This window comes from Eschrichtius robustus, chromosome 3, assembly GCF_028021215.1.
Source record: "Eschrichtius robustus isolate mEscRob2 chromosome 3, mEscRob2.pri, whole genome shotgun sequence".
Taxonomy (NCBI): domain Eukaryota; kingdom Metazoa; phylum Chordata; class Mammalia; order Artiodactyla; family Eschrichtiidae; genus Eschrichtius; species Eschrichtius robustus.
In genome coordinates this window covers 121,651,574-121,673,690 of record NC_090826.1, presented here as the reverse complement: position 1 = coordinate 121,673,690, position 22,117 = coordinate 121,651,574, and the positions used below count along the sequence as shown (strand labels likewise).

At 48.3% G+C, this 22,117-nt stretch overlaps 1 protein-coding gene across 1 annotated transcript in view; it reads left to right on the top strand.

Moving 5' to 3' along the window:
• Positions 1-17,913, top strand: part of LMX1A (LIM homeobox transcription factor 1 alpha) — a 146,242-nt gene extending 128,329 nt beyond the window's left edge. The window contains exons 4-8 of the mRNA XM_068538346.1: positions 9,021-9,193; positions 12,123-12,200; positions 13,606-13,675; positions 15,619-15,789; positions 17,753-17,913. Of these exons, the coding sequence (XP_068394447.1) occupies positions 9,021-9,193; positions 12,123-12,200; positions 13,606-13,675; positions 15,619-15,789; positions 17,753-17,913 (653 nt within the window). The remainder of the gene's footprint in view (positions 1-9,020; positions 9,194-12,122; positions 12,201-13,605; positions 13,676-15,618; positions 15,790-17,752) is intronic.
• Positions 17,914-22,117: the final 4,204 nt, after the last annotated feature.

Here is a 22,117-nt window from a genome sequence, read left to right as displayed (position 1 = left end):
GCAGTTTGTGGAATGGTCTAGAGTCTGAAGGCACAGACTTGGCTGGGTATTGGCCTCGGCTGCCGTTCCAAACCAGCAGAGGGCCTGCAGAACCAGGTTGTCTCCACCAAGGGGGCAGGCATTCAGATCAGCTGTGGTCCTCTAGACAAATTCTCTCTGTGGTCAAGTCCAAGGTGAATTTGTCCAGGGAGGACTCACCTCTGTGATAACATTTAGAGTGTGAGCCAATTCACCCCAGCTCCGCAGTAACCTAGAGCAGGAGGTCTCCAACCCCCAGGCCGGTCCGGGGCCTGTTAGGAACCAGGCTGCACAGCAGGAGGTGAGCGGGCAAGCGAGCTGTCTGCCACTCCCCATCGCTCATACCGCCTGAACCATCCTGCCTTCCCCACCCCCCCACCCCAATCCGTGCAAAAGTTGTCTTCCACGACACTGGTCCCCGATGCCAAAAAGGCTGGGGACTGCTGCTGACCTAGAAGATTGTTCGTTTGGGTCTTTTTTACTTTGGAAAGATAATTAACCCTTTGTCTCCCATCCCAGATAATTTTATCCGCCTGAAGACTAGTGATTAATGCAGCAAAATTGGACTATTCCAAAGAGATATGGTATTGATCCACTTAAGTCAGTTCCTAAATCGGAGCAAACACACTCCAACCTCATTAATATGAACCGAATACAATGTCATGCATGTCACACCCATGCCTAGTGAACCATCGGGCTGGCGGATTAATGAGCTTTTATTGAGACTGAGAGCAGAGCCCCGAACATCTGATTCATCTTGTTATGAGGTTCCCGGTCTCCTTCTCTGGGGCTGGCCGAATCAAAACGAACAAGTTATGGTTTTTATTTAGTATATGCATCCATGCTTGATTGGAATACAGTGATGTAGGTGTAGAGATGTCTTCTGATATCTCGATTACCAGGATTTCCAGTATATGACAAAGCTATGCATAGGTGCTTTGAGCATTTACACCTCTGCTTATCAGTTTGGGTTGCATGTGGCCACGTTTTCATTAAGAAGTGGAGGAGAAAGGGATGGAAAACCTCAGAGAGGAAAAGATGCAGAGTGTGTGTGTCTGTGTAGAAGCGGGGAGGGAGTGAGGCAGGGTAGATGCCAGCACAAATCCTTTTTGAATGCGAAAAGACCCCAAACTGATGCAAATTCACAGTAATTCCACCAGTCAGTACCAATACTGTCTCTTTTCCCTACAAACCTCTCAGGCACAAGGTTTCCCTTTCAGGAGCACCAGCCAGCCGAGAAAAGCAAAAGGAGAGGGGTCCAGGCTGTGGCAGGCGCCAGCACTCCCAGAGTAGAGACCCAGGTCCCCTCGGGGGCCTGCCTGGATGTCAGAGCTGGATGCCCGGCTCTGACCTGCCTTCCCCTCCCCCTGCCTGGCACAACCTGACTTCCCCTCCCCCTGCCTGGCACAGGAGTCTCCATCCACAGTGGGCATCGCTGAACAAAGGTGTCTTTCTTGGGACCCTTTACCCACAGGCTGACTCAGGAGAGCAGCTCGGCTTCTGTCTGCCCTGCTCTTGAAATGCCTAGTGCCCTGTGACTGGGGAGTGTCCCTGTCCCTGAGTGGGGTCGCAGTGGCAGGGGGTGCCTGGGGGCGGGGGGGTAGGAGTGGGGGGAACCTGGATTTAAACTAAGCTCTGTCCCTTTTGGACTGAAAAGAATGGCTTTTCCAGCAGGAGCTCCGAGTGTGAGTGGACGATCTGTACCCCTCAGAAAGCCTTCCCTTTTCTTTCCTCACTCTTTGATAACAGTGACGCTGCCTGCAGTTGGGCCTCACCTGATGTTCTGCAAGTCACAGGTACCCTTGGATCTTCACAACAACCCCAGAGGCAGCTTAGGCAGGAGAGGGGAAGTGGGAGTGGAAGATGAAGCATCCCAGCTGTGTGCCCTTGACCCACCTCCCCAGGGCCTGGTTGACTCATCTCTCATCTGTAGTAAAAAAAAAAAAAAAAAAAAAAAAAAGGGGGTGGATAATAACACATTTCCTGCCTCCTACTGTTCGAATAGAAACAATGAAACAATGCAATTGTAAAGTGAAAGCCAGGCAACTATTAGCTAAGGGAAAGGGCTTTTTATTTCATCTTGTAGATGAAGAAATTGAGTCTCAGAAATGTGAGGAATTTCATTTAGGGGTACACAGCTTAGTAGCAAAATTAGAACTAGGATCTAGGTCTCCTGTTTCATGGCTAAAGTTACTTTCCACCACTCCATAGGTTCTTTGGATATAAAGAGTGATCTTTTCGTGGTCTTTGGCAACCTAACATCTAGATTGTCCCCACTCTTGGGCTGGGCCATGCACAGGTGACTGTCATTTGCTTACGCCTGATTTGCTGGTTAAAACGCCTGTTTCTCTGCTCCCTGTAGGAGTGTCTCAGGCCTGGGCTTGGAAGTAGACAAGCTTTGCATGAAACCTGGCCCTCCCACCTAGGCCCTGTGTGTTGGGGGAGGTTCCAGAAACTCTCTGAGACTGTGTTTATTCCTTAGGTAGGAGAGGAGTTCCGCCACTACCTGCCATGCTGTGTTGCCATGGAGATGAGATGAAATGTTTACCCTGGACACGGGGCCTGGCACACAACTGGTTCTTGGGATGTGGGCATTTGCTTCTTCTTTTTCAGGGCCCTTGTCTAGTGCTGAGACCTGAGAGGCTCCCTCAGCCCAGTCTGCAAAGTGGACCTGGTGGCCTGGTGGTGTCACCCACACATGGACACAGCAGTCTAGCAGCTGGTGTCTGTGCTTTCCTGATCCATGGTGCCCTGCGCTCTGGGTCCACAATTTTCCTGTGTAGCTCCAGCCACAGAACTCCCCCCATGTCTCACCATTGCTAACAACATTGGCTCTGGAACATCAGGACCCCTGGAGTAAGCTCCACGTGGCCTCTCCACCCTGCATTTCTTCTCCCCTCAGAAGTGCACCCTCTGCCAGGGCCTTGAGGTCTCCCGCATGCCCATTCTCTCCCCTTTTCTCCAGTTCAAGGCTGAGCCATTCTCAGAACCCCTGCCCTCTCCCCTCTGCGTTTCCAGATCCACTCCTCCCTCCTCCCTTGCATTTAGGCTCCTGCCTTTACTAGCTCCTCTGGCTCTCTGACACCTCTCTTTCCTATATGCCTACATTTTAAAATTAAAGTATAGTTGATTTACAATGTTGTGTTAGTTTCAGGTATATAGCAAAGTGATTCAGTTATATATATATATATATATATACTTTTACAGATTCATTTCCGTTGTAGGTTATTACAAGATATATTGAATATATAGTTCTTTGTGCCATATAGTAAGACCTTGCTGTTTATCTCTTTTATATATAGTAGTGTGTATCTGCTAATCCCTAACTCCTAATTTATCCCCCTTCCCCCCTTTCCCCGTCTATATATACCATGCCTAAAGATCATAGCCAAATACTATTTTATATTTATTGTTTCACACGTGCTAACTCTAACACAGTTTTCTGTTCCTTGAGAGCAAGGGGTCATCTCAGATCTCTCTCATCCCCTTGCGATGCAGTGCAGGGTGCTGAGTACCTAATGACATGCAAGGTACTATTGGATGTACCTCATCTATTGGATGAGCCTCACTTCCCGGGTCAAGGTCTTGCTCCCATGCCGTTAGAAGTTCTCTGTGGACCTAAAATGCCCTCTCTGTCCTTTCCTGCCTGGCAACTTCTGTTCATTGTCTGTCGTTCACTTTCACCTCGAGTGACACCTGTACTATGTCACCTTCCCAGTCCCCTGCTCCAAGTCCTCTAAGCAGAGCTATTATTTTGGCATTGTATCTTTCTCCCCTATTAATCTGGGATCTGTGAGAACAGAGGGCAAGTCTTAATCATCTCTGTAGCCCAGAATTGTCCTTGTTCAGTGCGTGATACACGAGCCCACGATAAGTGCTTACTGAGCAGGTGATTACGCGAACAAGGTGCAAGGCAAATCTTTTCCGGGAACCTGATTTGGGTCTGAGTTGAGACCTCCTTGAAGAACTCTGTGTGAGGCAGTTTCAAAACAGTAGCTGCAGGGACTTTGCTCTTCTAGAGAACTTTACCTACTGCCTCTTGAATGTGAAATGCTGCCTTGCATCCAGAGTTATGCTCCGGGAGAATGGAATTCTGATCCATTCAGGACAGGGCAGCGACGGAAATAGTTTCCTATATATTCTGTCTTCATAAATTCCTCCCTTACTTCTTTCCCTCCCCCCTCCACCCACCACAAGTCCCAGACCCTTCCTCTTACTCCCCCGGCCTGAAGGACATTTATGAGGCCCATCGCATGGGAAGCATGTGAGGCCTGTTCCTGCCTCTCCCTTCCCTAGCATGAGGGTCTCCGGTCCTCCTCCTTCACCGTCGCCTCCTGGGCCAAGCTCTGATATCTCTTGCCCTGTTTATGAGCTGTTGGGATTTTTCCAACAACCTGAAATGAATCTGTGAGGCCCCACAGGTAGTACAGCCTGTCTCGGGGCCATAAACCATGGCTGGGTCTTTCATCTGCCATTGCTTATGTCATAAATGAGTGGGAGGACCAGGCAAGGGGGAAGCAACAGCCTCCGAGCAATTCCAGATTTTTTTTTTTTTTTTTTTTTTTTTTACAAGAGATGGGAAAGAAAGGCCCTGAGAAACATGTTCCAACTTTGTGCCAAGCAAATTCATTTCACCCTGGTAGGCTGTGCGTGGAGACTTAATCTCTGGACTTTCCCTCTAGGAGTCAGATTTATGCTGCGTTTGTGTCTAAATGGCCTCCAGGGATGCTGACATTTGTTGCTGGAGACAGCAAGTGGTGTTCCTTTCATCTCCGCTGAGGGGTGTCAGCTTAAATTATGAGGGATCGCTCTGGCCTGCATCTGGGTGTGGGAGCCTCTGGCAATGCCGAGGGGCTGCCCCTCCTTCCGCTTCCGCGACGTCTCTGCTGTTGGAAGGTTTTTCTTCATCTCCTGCTCTCCAGTACTCCTGCTGGCCCTGGGAGAAATCTCCTGGCTCGTTTAGAACTTTCCTTTCTCTTGGACAAATCAGTAAGTGTATATTTCAGGCACCGCCTGCTTTCATGGAGAAGTTGGCATCAGAGTCAGGCAGCCCTGCCCCTGCTGAACGAGGAGATGGGAGCCTCCCTGAACAGCCTGGAAGTTCCCCAAGGGAGTCAGAGGGCACTGCTATGCTCGTAATATTTACAACCCGGCAGACCGAAGCTGGGTGATGGTTAGCGATGGTCTGCATTTCCCTTGGCAGCTGGGTCGTGACATCTGTCTGCACTTTGGGACATGCCCAAAGGCCCTCCATTCCTCCATCTTCAGAGTTTCTTTTGCTCAGATCTGCCGGGACACCTGAAATTCCATAGTGGTGACTGTTTGGTTGGAGGCATTCCATGTCTATGTGTTATTGACTGTGGGAGAGGACACTTCAGACCCTGCTAATCCCTGACTCAGTGTAGCAGATGAGCAGTGCTTCCTGCCCCCAGAGTCAGAGCGTGAAAGCCTGGAACACAGGATATGTAAGTTTTGATGGAGAACGGGTCAGGAGAGGTCTAGGGCAGGGGCCAGCAAACTATAGTATGCAGGCCAAATCTGGCCTGGTGTCTGCTTTTGAAATATAGTTTTATTGGAACCCAGCCATGCCTATTCGTCCTGTCTGCGGCTGCTTTCGTACTACGGTGGCAGAGTTGAGTGGTTGCAATAGAGGCCATAAGGCCTGCAAAGAGTAAAATATTTTACTCTCTGGCCCTTTACCAAAAAAGTTTGTAGAGGCCTGGTCTAGAGCATCTAGTGCTTGGAAGGCAAAATGGGGCCCTTAGCAGACAGAAGAGAGAGATATTGAACAGCAAAAAGGAGGAATCAGAAGAAGAAAATGCACCACAAAAAAACGATAGAAACACTCCAGAGACAAATCTTAACCTCGTGCACCCTCTGCTCCCACTTCTGCCCCTCCCCCTTCTTCTGAAAACACATGTTTTCATCTCTTTCTTCTCACAGGGATGTAGAGAGAATGAATGAGCAGTCGCCTGTGACGATCTTTACATCCTCCATAAATGGGCACCAAGGGCTGCCCTAGGAGATGGCTCTTTCCCCCACTGCTCCTTTCTGCTGTTCTAGGATGGGATAGCAGGTCTTGGGAAGTGTGCATGTATCTTAGGCAGGGGTAAGTCCAGAGACAGTACGAAGACATCAGGGAACTCAGCCATTCAGTTCTGGGGCTCCGAACAAACTTCAGCAATCACATCGTCGTTCTGGAACCAGCCCCTTGACCACCACCCCCCCCCCCCCTTCCTTCCCACAAGCACTCACACACGCATTTTCCATAAAACCAACTCTTAGTGTGAGCTAGGGTCATGTCTGCAAAGAGAGAGGAATGAACTCTTGTAGTGTAAAACCTTAACGCGAACTCCCATCAATGTGCAACTGTTAATAACAGAAAACATGGGTCTCAGATTAAGATCACTTCTTTTGAAATGATGATGATGATGATGATTTACGAAGCATCTATCACACTCTAGACAGTGCTAAACCCTTTACATACATCATCTGATGTAATTCCAACAACACTGTCACTTTCTCCAATGAGAAAATTGAGTCTTGGGGATTTGTTCAGAATCACACATCAGAACCGGCAAGGCCAGAATTGAAACCTGAGTTAGTATGGCTCCAGAGCCCATGCTTGTGGACACCGTGCCATCTTGCTCTCCTGAATGTTGTCAACATATATGAGCCATTACCATGGAATCCACATTAATTTAGATTTTGCATTTTCATTAGTTACAGCATCCTAGTCATCAGTATACATTGGCATCAAGCTATGTGACTGTAAAAGAATCAGACTGACCCTGTGAGATGTTTGCAAATACCATTTTAAGGACAAAACTGGTATAAGACAAGTGGTTTCTGAAGATGATACAATTGCATTTTAAAGTAAATTCTGTACTTTGGACTTTTCACGTATCTGTTCTAGACTCAGCTCCTTGTAGTGACCTGCCTTGCAGGAGATCTACACAATCCTTGGCGTGGGGTGTCAGCCACGTTTCCTCAGAAATATTACTGAAGGCATCACCAGTACCAGAGGAGCATCCTTTTGACCCCAAAGAATCCACCGGCAGAGAGAATTACTGACGTCACTAAAGACTAGGCCCTGGTTGGGGGGGGGGGGGTCTCTGAGCAGCAGGAGGTCGGGCCCAGCAAGGATGAATCTGCAGAGTCAATGGCCTCCTTTTTTCTACCTTTCTTCTCTTGTGGGGTCTTCTTAGTTCCCTAAGGCTTTTAGTTCTTACATGCTTATTTTTTCCTTGCCATTCTGAAAACCTCCTTCTAGAAAGATCCTAAATACCCTTCAATACTGAGGTCTGACTGAGATCAGCTTACTGAATCCCAACCCCCCCCCCGCCTCCGATCAAGGAAAGAGCAGCCTAAGAATTGAAGATGCCAGAGTGGCCACTCCTTGTCATGAGGATTCTTCTTTAATCTCTTCTTCATTCATCTTGTGGTTTTTTTTCGTCTGTACTATCAAGGGGAGTGAGGCAGAGGGGAAAAGACATCCTTCCCACAACATCTAATAAGAGCTTCCTCTGTGCCTCTGTGTTAGTTGCTTTGCACACAGCAGCACTACTCCTATGCCACCCCCTGGTGGGTATTCTTGTCTCCAGTGCAGGCTCAGTGCAGGACGTCCCTTGCACAGGGCTGTACTTAAAACAAGGGATAGAGCTGGATGGAGACCTAGGTCTGCCTATGTCAGACCCTGTTCAATTACACTGCAAGGGTTGTGCCCTCAAGGAACTCAGAGGTTCGTCTTCCTTCACGTTCAAATTGTATGCCTAAAAGTTCATAGAGGAAAGAATCTTAGCCATTGTTCTTTCAGATAAAATAAGGGTTTTGGGCTCTGGCAGAGCCAAAAATTAGAACTCAACTAAAGTCTAAACTAAAACATTATATGCAAAGAGCATCTTTCCAGAGGAGGGAGGGATGAGGAACAAGGATGTGTAGCTCGCACACGGTGGGTCACCTCATCTTGGATTTCTTGAAGTGGCCAGAAGGGGATCAGAATGAGGGGACTGGAGCTGGGGAAGCTCTTGGGACAAAGGTTTCTACTGGAGGAAAGAGGGCAGCTGAGCTCTGTAAAGACCCAGAGGGAAATGAGGGTCTCATTAGGGTAATGTGGGCACACAACTGCCTATGGCTTTTAATGCTGAAAGTAGGAAGGAGTCTCTCTCACATGGGTATTTCCCAGACCCTGGAAGCATCTTCTTAGGAGTGTGAAGTCTGTGGGATACAAGAGGTAGCCTGGGAAAGAATGTCATATATACTGAAGGCTTTGTTTCCTTCAAGTTACTGCTTGTATTGATCACTGCTTGTAGAGCTGAAATAATTCAAGTAAATATAGATAAATACAGTTACTTTAATAGGGAGTTATTTATTTTATAGACAGGCAGTTTTGACGAACTGCCTGTGTTATCTGTACCTGCAAGTAGTCTAATGCTGGTCTTCTGTGGCCTTTTAAACAGTATTGTTTTCTACTTCCTGGCACTGGCTAGAATTTCAGACATAGTATCTAGGAAGTTATATGTAACTTATCCAGGTCTAGAGTTGAAAAATGACATTTAAGAAATATTAACCACCAACACTTACTGAGCATTTATTATATGCTAAGCAGCCTTCTGAGTGCCTTCTTGATAAACTCATTTAATCCTCACAACAACCCCAATGAAGTAGGTTCTCCTATATCTCAATTTTGCAGATAAGGAAATTGAGCCATAGAGAGTTAAGTCACTTGCCCAAGGTCACACAACTAGTAAACGTGGAGCTAGGAGAGCCTCCCGAGAGAAAGTCCTGAGCTGTGATGGTGGACTTCCTGGTTCCTGTCTCCACGTTTTAGAAGTTTTTCCTTAGCCCTTCCTGGGGGCTTAGGGATCAGTATCACACAGGGTGTTGCATTCATGTCTTAAGTCATCCTTGGAACGTGGACCCAAGTGTCTTGTTATGGAATAACAGCCAACTCCAGGAAGTGGCCTTAAGGGACTCAACACGTTGTTTTCTGCTTCTTTCAGGCAAAAGTGATGACGAAGAAAGTCTTTGCAAGTCAGCCCATGGGGCAGGGAAAGGAGCCGCTGAGGATGGCAAGGACCATAAGCGCCCTAAACGTCCCAGAACCATCTTGACAACCCAACAGAGGAGAGCATTCAAGGCCTCGTTTGAAGTATCCTCCAAGCCGTGCAGGAAGGTATGGGGGGGGGAAGAAGGGAGGAAAGGGGACGAGGCCCCTCTTCTCTGTGTGCACCCTGGACTCCTCTGGGGTGTCACTGGGCACCTGGGGGTCAGGGTGGGAGACGCTGTTCGGACAGAGTCTGGGCAGGTGGCCTTGAGCCCCGTTGGAGCCTCCAGGGATCACTGCAGCTGTGGCCGGGGTCATGGTAGCATCTCCCTGTGCTTTTGGGTATGCATACCCACTCCAACTGGCTACTTGCTCACACCTTTCATTTCATGGCGAGCAATGGGGAGAATAACAATAAGAGGTTCCAGTTGGGATATAGATCGAAATGTTACAACAGAGTAAAAATACAGTGGCTTGTAGCATGTATTCTTTTTCGGTCCAGTTTGTTCTGCTTGAGGTGGTGATTTTGGCATTCATCCATGTTGTGGTTATCCATTTTTGTTGTTGCATAGTATTCCATGGATATACCATGGGTTGTTTGTCCATTCACCTGTTGATGGGCATGTGGGTTGTTTCCAGTTCGGGGCTGTTACAGATAGGGCTGCTGTGAACAGTTATGTAAAAAAATAAAATAAAAATAAATACAGTGACTTAATGAGATAGGAGTTTATGTCTCTCTCACATCACAGTGCAGAGATGAGCAATCCAAGACTGGCGGAGAAGCTGTTATCCGTCACATGGGTCCAAGGGGCTGCTCCAGGTGTCACCATTTTTTCCAGCCAGCATGGTGGAGAAAGAGAAAGTCGGGGCAAGCAGCTGCCCTTTTAGGGACATACCCTGGGATTTTTTGCATCACTTTCACTCATGTGTATTGGCTAGGGTTTCATCCTGCAGTTGTACCTCTTGCAAGGGGACCTGGGAAATGAGTCTATCTGGGTGTCCATATGCCTTGTTAAAACTTGGGGATAACGTTGCTAAGAGGAGGAAGGAGAGAATGGATATTGGAGACAATGAGTAGTCTCTGCCACAAATAACTGCATCCGCTTATTAAGTACCCACCATTTATTGACTCTCTGCCGTAATGCTGGGTACTGTTTTTTATGCAATAAAAACAAGAAAAGAAAGCTTTCTTGAAATTGAAATTGAATTGAAATTCATAGAAGAAAGACATTTTAAATTTCTTAGCATCCGTCCCTAGCATCCCATCCCTTAGCATGCCTCCCTCTCTGTATGAATCGGCTTTTGCTGCAATAACAAACAAAATCTTAGCGGCTCCCAGCAAACATTTATTTCCTGCCCCTGGGCTGTGGGTTGGCTGTGACCCAGCTGGGCTCAGGTTCAGGCCTGCCCCACCGGTCTCTCATTAAAGAGTCCAGGGCAGTGGCCACCTGGGGCACACGGGTCTCATGGCGATGGCAGAAGGCAAGAGGCCAAGTCACACTGGGCAGTCCCACTGAATGGCTCTCCTTGAATATCACCCACTTCACATCCACTTACATTCCATGGGCCAAAGCAGGTCACGTGGCTAAGCCAGTGTGAGTACAGGGGGAGACATACACCCCTCCATGGAGGAGGGGCGGGAAGGATGGATATTTGCTGAACGATAATACGGTCTCCCACCACTTCTGCCTTTTGAAAAAAGCTCTCCCACCTGCAGAAGACTTCCTTTCCCTGCCCTCGCTGCCCTCTAAGCTCTGGGAGAAGAGCTGGTAGAAAGTGAAACAGCCCCAAGGTAGAGCTGCACAAGGACCAGTTCCCACTTCCTCACTGGTTTACTTGTTCTACGTGTACTAAACTTCCAGCCTCTGTATGGCCTGTACCCAGTGCTTGTCCCTGGGCAGCGACTAGGCCACCAGAGGGGAGGAGATGTGTACACTGGACCACTGGGCAGAAAGCTCTGAGGACCAGAAGAGAGGGGCAGCCAGGAGCTGCCGGAAGAGAAAGGTCGCCTCTGTCTGGGGGATCAGGCAAGGCTTTGCGGAACAGGTGGGTTTTGAGCTGGGCCTCTGAAGGATGGATAGGGTTTCAGCAGGTGGACGTGGGCCCCTGGGCATACTGCTGTTTCAGTTGGCGTTGCAGAAGGATGTGCCTGCAAAATCTTCTCTAATTATCCTGCTTCTCCTAAGCCTCAGCCCCAGTGGCATGATAAAGATGATCACTTCCCAAGGCCTCCAGCTTGCTCTACATATGTGTTTATTCAAGGAGCTCCTACCATCTCATCTCCTCCTCAGAATCTAACCAAGAGGGGGCAGTGTCTCTCAGGACCACTCTTGGGAAATCTGTGCTTCTTCCCCCTTCCCTTCTAGCCACTTTGCCAGCCCCTCACCAAATGCCTGTATAGAGGGCAGATGTTGAAACACGACTCTTCATAATAGGGACCCTGATTGTCCTGTCTCCTCACAGTCCCAGTACATGTGCCTGCATCAGCGCCGTCTCTCTTGCTCTGTCGGATCCCAGATGGCTCTTGTCTTATTTCCTTTGGGCAGGGCTCACAGTGAATATGAATATTCATGAAACACCCAAAGTGACCGAAAGCTATGAGGGACGAAACCAAAAATTTAAGTCAGTGAATTTAGACGGGAGAAGAGATCAAGAGAGAACCATTTGTTTTTTGCAAAGTGATTTTCACCCTCAGTTCTCCTTAAGTAGGTTAATGCATACGCCTGGCATACAGCTAAAAACACAACAATAGATTTTGCTAATATCTAAGAACCACCTGAAGGCCTAATTTCCAGAGGAAGAGAAACCCAGGAACACCTCTTGGAATGCACATCAAAATTAATGCTTATTCTTCTCTTCATTTACCCGGGTAAGGACCTCCTCTCCGCCTGAAGGAGAGCAATGCTCTTGTGTTTGGGGTTTTGCTGATCACCGAACACTCGCCAGCTCCTATGTAAGATGCAGCCTGCTGGCCTCCCCGTGCACCACGTAGGGAATGTTCTGCCTTCTACTCTGAGATGCCAATGTTTCTGTATTTCTAATGTTCCATTTTTTCAAGGTGAGGGAGACTCTGGCTGCAGAGACAGGGCTGAGCGTCCGTGTCGTTCAGGTGTGGTTCCAGAACCAGAGAGCTAAGGTAATCTGCTTCTTACTTCTGTCTCTGTGGGGCCGGTTTCCTGAAGCAATAGTAGGACATTGTTTTTGCCAGCAGGTTTTCTCACCTCAACTCATTGGATAGAATAGTTCTCTTGATTCAGAAATTTTGTGATCAGCAATCATTTCAGCTATAGCAGCCCTGCAGAAGGGGAGAGACGGGGCAGTTGTTTTAGTGAGATGGCTTTTATTTTCCTAGTGGCTGTGACTGTGAATCTGGCCAGCCATCTGCATGAAGAAATGCCTTTCTGTGTCTTTTGGTCGAAGCAGGTTCTTGAATTCCCATTCATTTAACACAGATACCAGAGTTCCTTTGAAGTTTCAGAGGGAAACCTACATAGCACCCACATGATAGGTCTAAGACAACATTATGGCACATGGAATGGATGCCCTTACTCACCTTTCCCAGTGCCCCACCCTTCCCTGATATAGGCCCAAACCATCATATTGTCTGCTGGATCCTACCAAGGTCTGTATCCCCCTGCCACGGTCTTTTACTTATTTTAGACCTTTACTTATTTATTTTCCTACCTGTATACATGCATGAGTTAGTGGCCCAGTTCTCTACAGCCCTGATCTTTAGTGGGTGAAATGATTGGTTAAGATATCATTTCCCTCACTGAATTCCTCACACCAGGGCTGCTGGTGTGTATTCCACAGTCCTTTCTACGAGAGGATTTCATGGTTCAATAGGCTTGAGAGGACCTATAGCCTATGGATTCATAAGCAGAGAGCATATTTGAAACTCTGAGAAATCTCACAGTAAAGAATTTTTTTTTAAAATCTAGTGTTCCCTACACACACACACACACACACACTCAAAGTGTACGTTAATGTCTCATGGAACCCTAATGTTCCACAGAACACACTTTGAGAAACATTGGGTTACAATGTTCCTTCCGGGGAGTTTGTGTGTTAACAGGGTGCTTTGGGAGTCGAACTCCTTACCTAGAGGCGTGCATCTCCTGGTAGGAGTCTCTGTCGCAAGGGCCAGCAGATAGGGGGACCAGCCAACCATCCCAAATCACACCCTGTCAGCAGGCCCTTGCTGCACATCTAAGCTGGGCTGAAGACCCCACATCCGCTCACGTAAAACTGTCACAACATAAGCAGCAGGTTTTATTTGCTGAGAGGAAATCCCTCTTCCTGCTAAGACCAGCCACGCTGTTGCTTCCCAGCCAGCTCTCTTTCCACGGCTGCGGTGTAAGAAGCCCTCAGCCGCCACGCATCGGGCTCAAGGCGCTGTTCCTGATGTGTGGCTCCTTTCCTGAGTAAAAGCAGGGGAAGGGGTCCCTCTGCTTTACCCACGAGCCGTTCACCCCTGGCCTAGCCGCAGGAACCTGCTGCAGGCCCCCTGACCTCTAATCCTGTGGTCCTCCCCTCATCAGATGAAGAAGCTGGCCCGGCGGCAGCAGCAGCAACAGCAAGATCAACAGAACACCCAGAGGCTGAGTTCCGGTAAGCTGGAGCCTCTCCCGGCCAGGCCTCTCCCGCCAGGGCCCTCCACCCACCCAGCCCTTGGAATGACATTTCTGAGCTCCGTGAAGCCCACTCCACACCTGCTTGGGAGATGGGACCTGCCAGGGAGGACCAAACCCTGAGAACTGTGAGAGGGTTCTGCAGGCCCAGAACTGCGGATTGCAGGAGGCCCTACCCTTATGCAAAGCCCCTTTGCCCGGACCCTGCTGCAGTGTCAGGGCACTGTGTCAGGCCTACCTACAGAGTCAGAGACATGGCCAGTTTCTCATCCTGCGTGGCCCTCCTCCTTCCAGGCAACCACGATCCTAGATCAATAAGAGATGGAGCTGGGGCTGGAACCTGTCTCTCTGATTCTGAGTTCCGCTCGGCCACACTGCCTTAACTCACCCTTACCTCTGTGTACCTTCATTTGTTGTTGTTAATAGGGGTGGTGTGGGGATTGGGGAGGGTGTGGAGAGGGACAGGTTGTGGGACCCTTCAAAGAAGTTAAAAGAAAAAAAGCAAGAATAACTATATTAGGACAATGTCATTCTTAAAGGGATATGCACTGCCCCCTCCCCATCTCAGCTGTCCAGCAGAATTTCCTGAGTGGTCTCTTTGCACCCTAGAGCAGGGATTCTCACCCTTTAACATGCACCTAAATCACCTGGTATTTGGTAATGTATAGATTCTGATTCTTCTCTGGTCTTGGTGTGCCCAGAGAGTCTGCATTTTTAACAAGCTCTCATTGCTGCCGGCCTTGGACCACACTTGGAAGGCCGTGGAATGTGACATTGGTTGTCTGGCCTCTAAACAGAGCCCCTTGTCCTTGCATGGACCTTGCCTTGTGCTTGATACCTGGGCTAGGCTCCAACGAGAATCTGACTCTTGCAGTCAAGAGTTCTTTTTGCTTTTGACCTTCCAGGCCAAACAGTATCTTAATGGCAAGATAGATGGTCGGAGAGAAGTGAAGCAAGGGCACGGGCCCTGGGGCAGGGTGGAGCCACGAGCCGGTCAGAAGACCTGGATTTGCACCAGTTCCACCTCCCAGTGCTGTTTGGAGATCTGGGAGCTGTCGTTCTGTCTCTTTGTGCCTCAGGCTTGCATCCCCAGGGGAGGGTAGTGGGGCCTGCTAGTCCTATCCCACAGCACTGTGCGCCTCAGAGGGGGTCACAGAGGTGAGAGGCCTTCAGGAGGAGCCGTGTAAGTTGACTCCATATAGGTCCACACGCTCAAAGGGAGGAGAACTCATCAAGGCATTATGAGAACACAAACTCCTAGTGCTTGGAACTTTGAAGAATTCTATGGGCAGCTCCTAGGGTAGACTTAAGAAGGTGGCAGATTGAGTCCCTGAGAGTTAATGGAACTGTGTTCAGAGAACCACAGCAGGATGTGGAGGCAGGAACGGAGTCCTTTTCTGATAAAATTCTGTACACGAGTGTAGCGAGTTGTAATTCCAAAGCACATACACACGATCTCGTGGAGTCTTCGTATCAGCTGCACGAGGTCCGCTGGGCCAGTGTCGTGAACCCTACTTGACGGATGGACTCCTAGTGGGGTAATGCTGGAAGGATCTTTAGATGCATCCACTCCATTGGCTGCCAAGCCTGCGTGTAGCATCAGACGCCTTTGTTTTAATGATGTAGTTCAAGGAAGCTCTCCAAGTACAGCACCCGCCGTGCCTATCCTTCAAGGCAATCCCTGATGGCCCTTGGTAGGGCACAGACTGGGAACCACTGATGTCACCTCAACCCTTCCATTCTATAAATGAGGAAACCAAGATCCAGGAAGTAATATGATGTAGCCATGGTCACACAACTTGTGTGGTCACAAGCCAGTGGGGCATGTGAAGTTCAGAGCTTGTTCTGTGGCTCTCCCTCCCTCCCAGCGTGTGATGCTGGGCTGCACATGGAGAATGATCTGCCTTCTTCTTTGTCCCACAGCTCAGACAAATGGTGGCGGGAGCGCTGGGATGGAAGGGATCATGAACCCCTACACCGCTCTGCCCACCCCACAGCAGCTCCTGGCCATCGAGCAGAGCGTCTACAGCTCAGATCCCTTCCGACAGGGTCTCACCCCACCCCAGATGCCTGGAGACCACATGCACCCCTATGGTAAGAGGGACTCAAGCCCCACAGGGACCTCACACAACTTGCTTGCGTGAGTTTTTCATCCCCTTCCAGACACCTCTACACAGTTCCTAGATGCTCATTAAAGTTCCGAAGCAGAATAAGTGTCCCACAAAATACTGCTAGAATCACCTAACTGATGGCTCCAGAAGAAAGACCAGCACACATACACATTAGTCGTGCTTCCATTTATTCTCCTTTTCAAAGCTTCTTTTTTTCCCAAAGCTTCTTATTTGTTAGTTTGATTAGGAGGTTGTGTTTTCATTGTAGACCTGTTTGTTGGGATTGAACTTCCCAAGTCTTTCATTTCATGCCAGGTACCACACTTACATGTTCATAAGCATTATCAGCAGTGATATAGGCAGAGGCCTTAACTATGCGAACTCTCACATAAGAAAAAAATATATTGAAAAGCACAGAAAACAGATGGTTGAATTGGACTCTCCTATTATGGATACTAGTAGGTGTTCTAATGTAATTCCTGAAACATAAACTGACTTGTGGAGTGAAAAGTATCTCCTCCCAGTCTCACCCCAGCCAAAATGGAGTTGCTTTAAACACAGGGTATGGGGACAGCCGAGACTCCCCCATTTTCCCAGTTTGTTGCTTAAGCTGATGTACAGAAGCTGGGGCCTGGGCACCCTGATGGGATGGTCAAGCTCTGGAGTGGAAGGCTGAAGTTCAATCTCAGTGCCAAACATAGGCCACTGCATTTTTATACAGAGAAGGTAAGTGGCCTATGTAATGCATTCATCTGTACTGTGAAATCTGCAATTGTTAACCCTGATAGCTAAAAATAACGTTTTATTCCGCAAGCCTTCAAAACATTAGTATCAGAGATATATGCCTCAGTGCACAGATTGTCAACTTCTTTTTTGCCTTCATTAAAAAAAATTATCTATAATGTTAAAATCAGCCCTATCTTCCCATGTGATGCATTAAGCAAACACTTGTTAAGATCCAGCCATTTGCAGGAACATCATTGACCAACCTCATTCATTCATACACACATAGATATATATATATATATGCATGCTCCAGTGACGGCCATCCTCTTTGCTCCCTTAGAGGACTCATGTAAGGTCTGTACCTGTCTTCACCACTATGCAAAAACAGGGCAAATGACTTTTTGGTTTTTTTTGCAAATTCTTACATTTTCAGAGTCCTAGGGGTCTTGTTACATAAAGGACTCCTGTGATGAATCCTTCAGTAAAATGAATAATTAAAGCCACATGACAATTTTTATAAACTGCAGGTTTCATCTTTCCCATTTACTTGACGTAGAGGTGAAATGTACATCCTCACGGTTCCGGTCATAGTGGTGCCCCAGCTGTTGCTCAGTTTGCCCTCCTGGTTTTTTTTTTGGTCAAAGATGTAAATCAGTTGAGTCTGGGCGCCTAAACTCCCTTTCCTTTGCAGTACAAATTTGGGGAAACAGCTGGCGCTCAGTATACTTGTGCTATTTGAAAGGACAGGTGTTATCACCGGAGGTTTCGTGTGCATCATTCTCAGAGCTGATGTTTGTTTTCTTACCATCCCTCCTTCAAGAACCATTTTTGTGGCCAGAGTCCTCCAGAAGCCCTTGCCCCTGTCTCTTCAGCCTGTGGTGCCATGTCTTGCCCACTCCACACCCTCACTGTCTAGACATTCTGACATTTGCTTATGCTGCACTCAATTTAGCACTTTGTTATATCCTAGTGCATATTATTTTCAGTCGTTGCACTTTAGACGTGAGCCCCCCCTAAGGAGATCTTTTGTGGACAGGGATTTTGCCCCCTCCTACTCTTCTATGTAGCTCTACCCTCCGCCACCCCCTCCCCAGCACCCAGTAGAAAGCGCCCCCTGGGGGATGTGCTCAGACCAGGCTGGCTGAATTCAGCTGAATTTCCCAGCACCGAAGGAGTCCCTTCTTCCAGACCCTCACGCCCGTGTTTCCTCTCCCTTTCAGGTGCTGAGCCCCTTTTCCACGACCTGGATAGTGATGACACCTCTCTCAGTAACCTGGGTGACTGCTTCCTAGCAACCTCAGAAGCCGGGCCCCTGCAGTCCAGAGTGGGAAACCCCATTGACCACCTGTACTCCATGCAGAATTCTTACTTCACCTCTTGAGTTCCCCCCCTCGAGTTCTCCGGCTAGGCTCCCATTCTGGAACAACCAACCGCATTACATGAGGGGTCAGCTGGCTTTAGGATGGGGAGGCAGGGAAGAGGTGGGTTGGGGAGGGAGTTTTGTCCGGAATGCTGTTGTATAATGATATGGTGTAGCTCGGCATTTCCAAAGACTGAATACATTACGGATTGCATAGTTTAATGTTTCTAATAAGAGTCTTAGTGTTAGGTATGAAGATGTGTTTATCATTAAGGACAGGGATTTTAAATATAGGCATTTTCATGCAAACTAGATACCTAGAGACCCCTAACAACTTCCCACCATTTTTGGGGAAGCTCTTTTCAAGAGGTGCATATGTCTACCCATCCACACACCCGCAGACAGACAGACAGTCAGATAGATAGATGTGTGCGTGAGTGTGTAACCTTTCATACTTTATCATCAAAGTTTATTCCTAAGTATAACAGACAGCAGCTGTACAGCAAAAAGTAACTTTATTTTCAGTGTGAACTATATTTAAGGAAATGCTTGATGCACTTAAGTTATAAAATGAGATAATTTACTTTTATAAACTTTATTTTGAGTTTGAAGAGACTTGTGGGCAGGGCAGAGAGCGCTGCTCCACCGAGGCCCCGTAGCTTTGAGTGTTTGAGTTAATTCTGTTTTCAGAGAGTGTCACTGAGGTCTGGAGAGCAACTCTGTGTGGCTGACGGTATTCACTGGTGGATCCTTGCTCCGTCTGAGGTGGAATCACTGGGCTTGGGTGGGACAGAACAATCCCTGATCATGTCCTTAGAAAATTTAAAGCCTAGATTCTTCGGCTTTCTTTGCAATTCAGACATGTGACTGATGGGCAGCACTGGGAAAGTCAATTCTGCCCTTGAACTTCACCATCTGCAAGTGTGAGACGAGGCTGATAGTATGTACCTACCTCACTGGGGACGCTGAGGCTTCATTCAACCCCAGGACACATGAGCAGGGCTGAGACTAATATCTGATATTTGCTTAAAATACAACCAGACCAGCCACTTGGCAAAGGAGGATACCTGGGGCTGCAGAGCAGGAACCTGAGGGCAAATCTGCCTGCCACGGGCCCTTCTGCGAAGCCTGCGCTGCAGATACCAGCTCAGGGCAGCTTGGGGGGATGCCAGAGGCCTTCGATGGGAAGGAGGCTGTAACGGATGGGTTTGGACAGGGCATCATCATGTTCTAGAGCAGGGGCTGGCAAACTACAGCCTGCAGGCCTGTGTTTTATGGCCTGCCTCCTAAGAAGAGTTTTTACATTTTTAAAGGGTCGTAAAAAGCAAAGAGGAGAAGAATATGCAACAGACTGTATGTGGACCAGAAAGCCTGAAATAGTTACTATCTGTCCTGTCTGGCTCTTTTCATAAGAAGTTTGCTGACTCCTGTTGCAGATACTCTGTTTGCTAACAACCTCTTGGAGTTCACAGAGGCAGAGGGGGTCCAGCTGGAAAGCCAGGGCTCCTCCTTCCGGCTCACTTTCCGGGCCGCTGAGCACAGAAGACCCAGCTGCCATTGTACACAGGGACAGTTCCACACCCTGTCCTCCCACTGTGGTGCTAGGATGGGCTACTTCTGTGATGGGAGGCCTCCTGAGAAACCAGAATGAGTTGATGGGGAAGACGGAGGACTCCTCCAGGAGAGCCTGGGACAGGTTTGCCCTCACTCCTAGACATGTCACCAGTCATCAGAGCTTCGGGCGCAGCTACTTGTTCCCATCACTCTCTGCCCGGCCAGAGGGAACACGCCCCCCTTATGGTAGAGCCGATGTTGTATGATTTTTTGTGCTCTTTTTTATAATTTATGCAAACCACCTAGAAACCCAAACCAGTCTGTTGAGTGAAAATCATGCAGATGCTACATGGCTCCGCAGAGGCTTCCGTGGTGAGGATCAGTTGGAGAAAAGTAGCAGATATTTTGTGAGTGAAAATGAATAGAGATCCTTATTCCACTCCTTAATGGCATACCAAGATGAAATTAAAAACCTCTTACAAATGAGCTGGTGTTTATTCAGGGGCAGGGGTGATGGGCTGGGGACTGGGGGACCAGGATGTTTTGTCAACAGTGGGGGAAGCTTTGCACGAAGGGAAAGCGTGACTAAGTGACGACAGCAAAACAGAAGGAGAAAGCGGCTTTTACCCTCCTGCCAAGATGGACTCAGAGACCTCACTCCTTACGGACACCCCTCCAGAAGGAGGCACTGGCAACACTCCATCCTCACCAGCAAGTTCACTCAAGGCAGGGCAGCTGTGATACGCATTGTGGGAGCATTTACTTGGAAATCAGAGCAGAGTCATGGGGCAGGAGAAAGGTTCTTCACGCAGGACTGAAGGCAGATGCCTTGCCAGGGACAGGGTCAGAGCAACAGACAGTGTGGCTCCCCTGATAGATTCTCCCAGCATTCTCAACAAGTTTAAATGCGATGTATGGATGGGCAAAGATTATGCTTATGGAGAAAAGAAGTCAGGAAACAGTGTGGCTGGAAGACCAGAAGACATACTCAGAGGGGAGGCACCACTGTTCTGCATGTTCTCTCACCCGCCTGCAATTGTTCAGCCCTTCCACCCCTGTCCCTGGCTCATCCACCCCACGGTAGAAGCTGGCTCTGCTTCTCACGAGGGCCTGGAAGGAGAGAGATGTGGGCAGGTGGAACCCACTTAGGAGGCCTCTATCTCAGACTGACCTCCACTAGGCCAGCCCTGGTTCCATCTCCAGCTTTCCAGACAAAGCTTAGGGATGAGACCTTCACCCCTCATATTTGCCTACTTGACAACTACTTATCCTGTAGCATCAGCCTAGACTTGACCTTCTCAAGGAAGTCTGCAGGGCTGGGTTAAGTACCTGTGTGGAGGAACTGGGCTAATGCTACCTGCTGTGATCACCCCTCCCAATTTTATAATAGCTCCAACACAAGAGAGATTTCTGTTTTTGCTCACATGAAAGGCCTGGGAGGGAGTTCGTGTGAGAAGGGCACCTTTCTTCCATCCAAGATTTCACTGGGGAATGGTTGTTTCCATTCTTCTTTTCTCTCCCCTTCCAGCTGAAAGTGGGTGTGTCTAGATCCAAACCCAGCTCCTCCCCTTACTAACTGCATGGCTTTGGGCAAGTTACTTCCCCTTGCTGAGCCTCTGACTCCTCATCCAAAGGACAGGCAGGGTCCTTGTCACTAGCTACCTCAGAGGGGTGATGAGGACAAGTGAGAAAACACATGCAAAGCACTTAGCCTTGCACTGGGCACATGGTGAGTGCCCCATGTGTTAGCTGCTGTGCCAGAGACCAGACCCTGCTCTCGGGGTTTGGTCACTGATGAAAGGCTTCTGGGAGTCTCAGACCACATTTGAGGAAGAAGAAGAGCACATCCAGTTTCACTTGAGAGGGAGGCTCCTAGTCAAGCCTCACCGGAGCTCCTTTAAATCTCAGTGTGGATCTTCTATAGCCTGACTTAACGGTTGTCGGGGAGTGGTTTGTTGTGTTGTTTTGTTTTGTTTTGTTTTTTAGAGGCATGAGGATAAAATTCCAATTCCAAAGACACATTAAGAACTCTGACCCCCAAGGAGAAGCAGTCAGGTCATAGGTGATTTCTCCAGCCATCTGTCACCTGGGGCCTTAGACATTCGGGCTGAGATGAGAGTGAGAGCCCAGAGCCACAGGCTGAATAGGAGAGTTCTGAGTTGACCTAGCATGAGTGAAAATGCGAAGAAAGTGGAATGAATTTGTCAATTCCAAACTCAAAGACAAAATAAATTTTTAACTGAACCTCCAGTAAAATCAAAGTATTTCTCTCCTTCTCTCCAATCTCCCATCTCCTCACATACAAATCCAAATATATTCAGTCAATCCAAGTTGACCTGCGAACTGACGTGATTTCACTAGAATAAAAACCAAGTTAATACCTTGTTTTCCTGCATCCCTTTGTTTTCCATGTTGCAACATTCTGTTCAATGACAAACAGGGGAGAGCTAGCTTTAGGGCTCAAAAAAAAGGCCTTGAGACATTTATGCTAAAAATACAGACCCTCTACACATGGATGATGTGGACCATTGGCGATTCCCTACCCTTGAAGTTTATGCCGTATTTGAAGTTCCCTAAATAACCTTGAGCAGGGCTCTGAGCCTCCATTTCTTCATCTGTAAAATAGCACCAGTGACACTTGCCCGTCTTACAGGTTGGTCACGGTGAGCAT